The 9,358-nt window shown below is 52.2% G+C and overlaps 2 protein-coding genes across 2 annotated transcripts; both read left to right on the plus strand.

Annotated features, from left to right (window-relative positions):
- Positions 1 to 205: 205 nt before the first annotated feature.
- DEU56DRAFT_920520 (uncharacterized protein) lies at positions 206 to 4,860 on the plus strand (the record flags this gene model as incomplete). Its single annotated transcript, XM_041358476.1, has 12 exons — positions 206 to 247; positions 321 to 918; positions 1,248 to 1,591; positions 1,648 to 2,184; positions 2,247 to 2,393; positions 2,453 to 3,190; positions 3,667 to 3,801; positions 3,896 to 4,162; positions 4,191 to 4,449; positions 4,516 to 4,584; positions 4,646 to 4,699; positions 4,754 to 4,860. 12 exons carry the CDS (start codon positions 206 to 208, stop codon positions 4,858 to 4,860), a joined length of 3,297 nt encoding a protein of 1,098 aa, XP_041200548.1.
- A 1,606-nt stretch (positions 4,861 to 6,466) lies between these two features.
- On the plus strand, positions 6,467 to 8,687 carry DEU56DRAFT_920521 (uncharacterized protein; the record flags this gene model as incomplete). The annotated part of the gene is made up of 4 exons (XM_041358477.1): positions 6,467 to 6,489; positions 6,559 to 7,371; positions 7,701 to 7,982; positions 8,051 to 8,687. 4 exons carry the CDS (start codon positions 6,467 to 6,469, stop codon positions 8,685 to 8,687), a joined length of 1,755 nt encoding a protein of 584 aa, XP_041200549.1.
- Between the last annotated feature and the right edge of the window lie 671 nt (positions 8,688 to 9,358).

The following is a 9,358-nucleotide window of genomic DNA, read 5'->3' on the forward strand; positions in this document are numbered from 1 at the left end:
CATTTCCTCGAGGCTTCTGAATTTCCGTGATCCGTCACGTGGTATCAGCACGTGACGGTCGCGGACATGAAGAAGCCTCGAGGAAATGAAGGGCACGGAAGGGGAAAGAGGAGTCAGAAAGCAGGGGGACGCTGATAAATTACAATAGATCGTCTGATAACATACCATCACCTTGCCCTACCTTGTATTCAAGTCTGTGAAGAAGATGCCGCCGAAAAAAAGCAAAGGAGGAGGAGAGAACACGAAGGTAAGTGCCGATCATTAAAGAATTCGAAGAAAAGACTCACTGATAGCGTTTTTAAAATATTGAATTTGATCAGGCTGATGGGGCGTCTGTGTTACATATGAACAACCGACCGATCGAAGCGATCGTTCCGACGACGGACATCGCGAAAGAGACGCAGAAGCTAGACAGCCAGGTGGCCAAGTGTAAGGTGGGGGTTGCCTGGGTTGATCTGCTTGCGATCGCAGGGCGGCTCAAGTTCGGGGTCTACAACGACCGGCCCCAGAACGAGTCTGAAACGAATAAATTAGTAGGGAGTTTCGAGACGAGCGGGATCGTGTCGATGAAGGATGTTGCGGCGATCCCGCTGATCATGAAGACCTCGCGTCTTAAGGATGCTAAATCACTCGTGAAGAATTTCGACGATCCGGAGGAGGTCCTGGAACTGGAGATGCGTGATCTCAAAGCGATCGTCGTCGCATCGGGGCAACATCGACTCGCCGCACTACAACGTTATAATCAGTCGCTCCTCGACGAGTACTCTGCACTCGAGACGAAGCGGGAGAAGATCAACGCGTTAAAACATCTTACCACAGATCATATCGCGACGTACAACGACTGTCACACTGCGATGTGTCGGGTGAAGGGCCTGCTGTACGGGATCGGGAAATGGGGTGTCACCATATATGACGAAGGTGAGTATTGTGTGCACACTCACTTATACGATAAACGACGGGTGTGCGAGACATTGTGTCGACACGTCCGCGGATGTGGATAGGCCAGTCTGCGGACGATGTGCACCTTAGCACACAAACACGTCCGCCGATGTCGACATGTCAATCCGCGGACCATACACACCTTTGTGTGTATACGTCCGCCGATGTAAGGTGATCAATCCGCGGACCATATGCACATTAGTGTACACAGGTCCGCCGATGTAGAGTCATCAATCCGCGGACCTAATGCCATTGTTCTTCGAATGATTTATTTATTCAAACACGTATACTAACGATACACATACTAGATAAACTACTGGCGAAAGGGAACGAACTCGCGAACCATTTGAGCCGCAACAGCTCCTTGCACGAGTACAAGGAGACTGAAGAGGAGGTGCTGATCACGCTATTCAAACAGATCAAGGTGTTGTACGATTCGTCACCTGTTAACGAGCGTGATCGTCTCGCTGTCGAGCATTTGTTATCGATTCGTACGTCGCAGGAGAAGAACGCACGTCTGCACAAGGTGCTGGAGCACGAGACTTTGTGCGTGTTCCTCGCGACACGTTTGTTGCAGCTCGGACCGCACTTCAGGCATCGCCGTGAATTTACGGTGAACTGGCTTGCGAAGTCTATTAACGTTTGCATGGGCGTGAGTGGATTCGCTTTAGTATAGATGAAGGAGGGTCGACTCACCGTTATCACCAGATGTATCTCCAGTGGATCAAGATCCGCATCGAGACCTTGAGGCGCTTGAGCTCGAAGGCGATGTTCCCGAGCTATGCGGAGGTGACGGACCTGTTGGAGAAAGCAGACGCTCGCGATGCCGCCGCCATCGCCAAGGTCGCGGAATTACGCACCTTGCTGCTGCGAACCCCGAAGGCGAAGGACGATCAAGACCTTTCGCTGTGGGCGAACGTGATGGATGGCCTGGACAAGAATGCGTCGTCGGCGCTGTCGAAAATCAGCGAGCACATGGGGGAGATGAGCCCGGTGTATATCGCACCTCTGAGCATCTATCGCCAGAGCGTGGTGAAAACGCTGCAAGACGGGTGGGGACTCACGTCGAACGAGGACTACGAAGAAAACGAGATCCTCGCTCACCTCGATCGTGTGGTCGCCCGTGTCCTCCTCTATCTGACCCCAGAGCAAGGGCAAGTGCACGCCCCTGAGCCCCTCCTATGTGGTTTCGTCATGAACGAGTCATGGGACTCGTTCGTGCGCATTCAAGACGGACTGGCGGAGGTGAGTATATTATTAATTAGTTCTAATGACGCGCAGAACTCACCTTAACATTTCGAACGAAGGTTTGCCGTTGGTTCGAGAGCCTCCTCGACTATTATCGAATGCTCCACCCGAAGACCCACACCATGGACGACTGGTCGACGGTGATGTTGCAGAACATCACCAATGACTCGCGTTTCCTTGGGAAGGGACACGAATACAGCGCCAAGGTGAGTTTCGAGGGGGGAGCGTTAACGCGACCGAATACGCTAACTATGTTGCGTCATAGATCGCGGGGATCATCTGGGAACACCGACGTACCTTGATGGTCCGACTCACGAACTACATGATCAATATGAAGCAACGCGTCGTTCCACGAGCGAAGGACAAGAAGGAGTTGATGTCGGCGTATGAGAGATTGCCGTCAGGAGAGACGATCGCGAGCGAGGCGCTCACGAAGATCCTTATGGAGAGGAGGATGAAGGCCAACAAAAATCGGGACTTAGCTTCGCAACCTTCGACCATTGCGGGTACATTGGCCCTCCACACGACTTCCTGGGATTGGCTCAGCCCTACGCTCAAGAACGCCGCCAGGGATATTGATCCCTGCATGAAGGCCATCGCTGTCGAACGATTTCATATCAGCAAGTATCGCCCCAAGATGGTGCAAGACAAATTCATCGGGGCCCTTCGTTGGCTCCTCCAGGACACGCTTACCAGAGGGGTGACGAAGATCCAGACGATGGACTACACTGGCCAGCTTGTCACCGAGCAAGAGTGGAAGTGGTGGGATGCGATCGTGTTGAGTCCGACTCAGGAGGAGCCCGACGTCGTCCTCCAGGGCATCAAAGACACCGTCATAAGGGAGCAGCGTCAGCTGCAGGAGCGTCTCGTCCTCGAGAATAACGACCGCGAGGCAATTCAGAAGCTGGTCGCGTATATCTCAAACATGCCCTGCGCATTATCCTCCTCCCCCAACAACATCCTATCCGCTGACGTCGTGACCCCGCTGAAAGAATTGATCACGGTGAGTACACGTCCGCCGTCGCTAGTATCTACATCCGCGGACGTACCTACGACTTGACACTTGGTCCGCCGTCGCTACAATCAACATGTGCGGACCTATATATGTCTGTGTCACTATAGTCCGCCGTCGCTACACTTGACATATGCGGACCTGTGTATGTCACCATGGTCCGCCGTCGCTACACCTGACATGTGCGGACCTATACGGGTCTGTGTCACCACGTACGCCGTCGCTACATCTGACATGTGCGGACATGTACATGTGTCACCACGTCCGCCGTCGCTACATCTGACATGTGCGGACATGTACATGTGTCACCACGTCCGCCGTCGCCATATACGACATGTGCGGACCTGTGTGTCTCATATGGTCCGCCGTCGCTATACACGACATGTGCGGACCTATATGTACTTACCTTATATTTCTCACTCGTATGTGTCGTGTGCCATCATTCTCGTTCTGACGTTTCTTTACAGGGGTTAGAGATAAATGCTGCGAGGAATCGTACTCGCCTGTTGAACAAGGACCCAAATATGCTCGTCGATTTGGACCAGGTCAACTTCGACCTACACATCCCCCTCTCTGATGGTTACTTCGACGATCTGACAACGGTACGTGATTCATTCAATTCATTTATATTCATCCACCGCTACATACTTATATACATTTATATCGTTAAGGGATATGGTGCGGTGCCGACGACAGATAAGGAGGGAGGTGAGCAGGAGTCCGAAGGAAGAACGTCCTCCGACGCCGAAGAAGAAGACCAAGAAAGGTAAGGCTCGTGTTGTAGAGGAGGAGGAGGACACGCCTGTCCCAGAGACAGAGGTAGAGCGACCGGCTGCGAAGACAAAGCAGAAGAAAGGAAAGGCTCGTGCAGGCGAGCAGCAGGACACGCCTGTCCCTGCGCCTGCCACGACGCAACCCTCTGCCAAAACACGCTCCAAGTCTGCACTTGGCGAAGCTATGTCTGTTTCCCCGGCGACCACGCCTCAACCAGCTAGCTGCTTCCCAGCCAGCAAAACGTAAAGCTCGCCCTGTCGCAAAGAAACAGCGTCAGCCATCACCTCCCGCCATGGACGTCGATGAACACGCCGGGTCAGAAAATGTTGCACAACGTGCTTCTTCTCCCATCGAAGGCTTCTCTACCACTGACGTGAGTTGGTATGATCCTAACGCTGAGAACTTGAAGAACGATGGTCAGAAGGACGCCGAGAATCAAGACGTCATATCGGACGTCGACGAACGTCCAGGTCATGGTACGTCCGCCAATCAGCCTACCTGCCACCGCGGCTCATTTCTCATCTTGCCGTCTCTTTTCATAGCGTTAGAGCCCACCCAGCCAACGTCTCCCCTCTCGTCCCCTCCTGTCTCGTCCCCTCCATCCGATGACGGTAAGTCGTGCTCGTGGATCCCTCGTTTGCATCGTTGCACATCATAACCTAACCCCCATAGAAGAACGCGTCACTCCAGTCGCTTCTTCATCCAAACGTGACCGTGCTGCCACCGGTGCGTCGACCTCTCGTTTCGTTTCTATTTCATTGTGCTCAACCACTTGCCAAGTCAATTCCTCCACGTCCTCCACCACTGGTCGGGGCAGGAAGAACAAGAAGAAGGCAAAGATCGTTCACAGGGACGATTCAGAGGGCACCTTCATTCCTGGCGTTTGATCTTGCGTGTCTTTCTGCCTTCAAGTACATTGTTCTTTCCCCTCCCTTACCATCGCTTTCGTCTATGCTCTTACTTGCTGTTCTCGTTCACGTACTTTGTCCTCTTCTTCGTCTCTCAAGTGTCCTTACGCGTCCGTTCGTGCTCAGTACTCGCAGGTCGTTGGTTTGCTTTCATTCATGCCTTATGCCCCGTCGTTTGCGTCTCCATCCGTCCGTATATCCTTGTCTCTCGTCGCTTGGTCTCGTTTTTGATCCGTCTGTTGTCGCTTGGCTTGATTTGTACTACGAACTATGAATGTCAATCGTGTGCTGTGTTGTGTCTCATTAATATTGTCCTCGTGCGTTTGAGCGTCGTCCGCCTTTTCATTTGCAAGCATGAACGATCAGTCCATGCATTTGTGCGTTGTTCTCCTCGATCATTTGTATTCTTACTAGGTGCGTTCACGCCTGCCTGCGCATGTGTCGTTCGTAGCTTTCCTTGTATCCCTCGCTAACATCCTGTGACTAGCACGCATTCTCTCGTGGTGCGTGCCCTTTGCAGTTCAGACCAGAATTCGTTCGCTCTACCTTTGATTTTTCTTTCTTTCCTCTAGGCCCTTCGAGTTTGCTACGGCATCTCTGCCTCTTTCGACCTCTTTGCATTCGCTTCGAATTAATATCTTCGAATCAACGCTGCATCCAGATCCAGATCCCGTCTTCACCAGTATTTACTCGTCTGTCTCGTTCAGTACGTCTCCCTTCCTAGCGCATGACTTATCTTGAGTCGTTGGTCTTTCGTTTCAAGTCGTTTGTCTCTCGTTCTTTCACCTATGTGCGTTCGTGTATCGTCTACGATATCGAGCTTCGCAAACACTCGACTCATACAGTCTTCTCCCATCTGTCAGTCTCTCTCTTCTCTCTCCATACCTGTGTTTCATTCCTGATCTATCGCCCATTCCCTCGTCATCATTGATCGTCGGTCTCAATCCATATCCGTCGTCCGACTCCTGTAAGTGCTACGTTCCATTATCATATCCCTGCCAAGTCCACTCTTTTCGGTCTTTCTCGTGCCGGTCCCCTGTCGTGCTAAGCCCTTTGCAGCAAGCTTCTGACCCATAACCATCCTCGGCGCTAAATGCTAAGTCTTTACGGCCCTCTTTTATTTAATCCTCCCTCGCTTCCATCCCTAAGCACAAACTCGTCCCCCTGTGCCCATCCCCATCCCATCATCCTCCCTCCCTCATATACCGCCCTCGACCTTCATCGATAGCCATCGCTTTGCTGCTTGCCTTTGTACGTCCATTCATTCATTCATTCATTCATTCATTCATTCATTCATTTGTCTGTTCGCTCCGTTTTCGTTTCTCATTTCCAATATCCAACATTTCAGGTACCTTGATCGATCGATCGTCTGTTGCATGCACCAAAATTTAAACTAGTTTCCATTGCCGGCACCCCTCCAATATAACTAATGGACATCCCAGCTGACCCGTTCTTTTTTTCTTCTCTACTCTTTGCGTCCTGGTGCGTCTTTCTCGCCTCTTTCCTCTAGCCTTCTCCGAGTCTTTCCAATCTCTCTCCAGCTTTCCTCCATTTGCAAACTCGCACTTTTCATTCCATCCATACAATGTCTGACCCGGAAGACCGTCTGTGAGTCTCCACGCGTGTATTTATTTTACTGACTACTGACGACCCTTGCTCGCCCACCTCTTGTTCCAGCTTCGACAGCGATGACGACGATCTCGCCACCTTCACCTTTCAAGGTGCCGCTGCTGCTCGAGATGGCGATCAAGACGAGCCTCGTCCTTTCGATCTTGCCGATGTTCCTGCCTCGGTCGAGGCAGAAGATGCCTTGCCTCAGAGCCAGATCTTCGAGTCTCTCTTCATGACCCAGGATGGCGCACGTTCCACCGGTCGTACCTGGGAGCAGACAAAGGTACAGCCCATCAATCTCTCCGCCCTCGCCAGGACCTTCAAAAAGGGAGACAAAGCCGCCGCAATAAATTTATTGCATCGTCGCTCCCTTCTTCGCTTCGACAACGACTTGTGCTACGACAACGAAGACCAGATGCTCTTGTGGGACGCCTCCAATCATTTCCTCGACTTTTGCCTCATCGTAGGGGGATCCATTGGTTTGCACGCCTTGCTTCCGAACAAGCTCGTCGACCACACCTTTTCCATCGCCCTCAACCTCTGTCTCCCCTCCCGTCTCTTTTGCCCCAAGTTCGGCAAGTTGGGCTTCGATCCTACCGGGTGCATGATGGCCATCGGCACCGGCCCTGCATGCCAATTCTGGTTGGCTTTTTGCCCCCAAGAGAACCTCGATGACCTCGACATCGCCAACAACGTCCCCCTCCTCAGCGAAAGACAACACGGCGACACCAGACTCTCCTCCTCTCACTTCCGCATGGCCGTCATGTTCATGGCTTACGCATTGTCCAGAATCCCCAATCTCCCCATCTACGTCATGCACCATTACGGCACCGATGACGACCTAAGCGCCTGGAGAATCAAGGATGTCTCCAACATATAGTGAGTCTTCCGCATCCTATTTGGTCCGCACTAGTAGCCTATTGCCACGGCGGCTCTCTTGTCCATTTCATATGTTAATATATCATGTCGTACATCCCATTTGGTCCGCACTAGTGGCCTATAGCCACGGCGGGTCTCCCTGCCATCTCAGACATTCATACATGGTGATACATACGTGCAACTTCGTCTTTTATATGCATATCTCGTCCATTTCCTTATTTGGTCCGCTCTGTGAGGGTGTAGCGACGGCGGGTCATCCTCTCATTTCATTTCAGTCAAGCATGTATGGAACGCAGCTGATCAATATTTATTTTATCTATTTTATCTAGCTCGCAGGCAACTTGGGACTTGCGTCTCACAGATTTGCAGGAGCTCAACAACATAATCGCATCAGACTGGGAACAGTGGGTCGCAGATGCACCCCGCTCTTGGAAAAAGGATGGCTGGCTTCTCAGTCGCACCCCAGTAGCCATCACCTGCCGTTACGGCCAGAACCAGCCCATCGCAACCGCAACAGACCAAGCACAAGTCCTCGAAGCAAAGAATTGGCACGCCGAGAGATCGTACTCCAACATAAGGTACATCTCCGTCGCTATCGCCACAGACGTCTCGTACGTCCTCTTCGCTCATCTTTCATTTCATTTCATTTCATTTATTGATTTATTCATTCATCGATCAGATGCTTGAGGGTCAAACGCTGGGAAGAGGTCCCAAATGAAGACATCATCCTCCAGCATGGCGTCGTCTACGACTCCCCAGACCCAGACGTCCGCGAAGAGGTAGACCTCGACCTTCTCCCTCATCGCGATCCACACACCACCCGCGAAAATAACGTCTACGAGGAGAATGGACGTCGCATCCCTCGCCTCCATGGTAAGAGTCGTCGCAACACCAGACCTTGCGGTCTCCTCGTCAACTTGGAGACAATCTCCGAGTTGTTCTCCTCTTACATTCCAGACCATCCTGACGCTGCCACCGACGAAGACGCTTACGCAGGAGAACACACCTCCACCCCTTCCGTCTCCGTCTACCCCCAGGCTTTCCTTCGCACCATGGGTCACATCCAATGCGACGCTGTCCTTCCCCACTTCGCCCCTTTCATCTCAGACATCCGTCGTGCCACATCCCGTAGACCTCGTGTAGTCGACTTGGACGACGACCAACCTTTGCCAGACGAGTACGACGTCTTCGGCGAGTCTCTCGATGGCACCCAGGGCGTTCCCCCAGTCGTCATTCCAAGCGCATGCCAGTTCTATAACGAGCTGTCCCATCGCATCCGTCCTTCCGCCGCTCTTCACGTTAGGGTTGATAGATGATTGTAGGTTGCGCAGGTGGACGGCTCAGTGCTTGAGACCCTAACCCTAATCTAGGGTTTAAATTTGCGGCAGGTGGGCGACCATTTCCCTTTTTGGATGAATTAGGGTTGGGCGTATACTAACACACGAGGCAGGCAAGGACGAGTAGCGGCTCCCTCAGGGGACCGCACCTGCACGTCCCTCATATACAGTGTCTGCACCCTCACTCAGAGTGAAGATGTGATGGCTGAAAGGGCAGTGTTCACACCTGTTTACTGGACGGCTCCCTCAGGGGACCGCACCTACACGTCCTTCATACACAGTTTCTCCACCCCCTCTCAAATTACATATGTGATGGCTAGATACAAAATGTGCACTCCCCTGTATGGAACGGCTCCCTCAGGGGACCGTTACGATTCTCACACACCCTTGCCATGCAGTGGTAATTGTAACTGAGTCACGCCCTCATACAATTGGACGATAAGTGATATACATATGTACATACTAAAACACCACTGTGCAGATCGTGCACAGGGGTTATGATTATGCGGCTCCCTGAGAGGACCGCACAATTTGCATGAGGTCGGTAGGGTTAGGTTAGGTTGATCCGCACATGTGTGAAGCACGCGACTTGTGATGTGCGTGGGCTGCTAGTGTGTGATGATTAGTTGGAATGGGAATAACGGGATTAC

This window comes from Suillus clintonianus (assembly GCF_016758775.1).
Source record: "Suillus clintonianus strain FC179 chromosome Unknown DEU56scaffold_262, whole genome shotgun sequence".
In the NCBI taxonomy this organism is placed as follows: domain Eukaryota; kingdom Fungi; phylum Basidiomycota; class Agaricomycetes; order Boletales; family Suillaceae; genus Suillus; species Suillus clintonianus.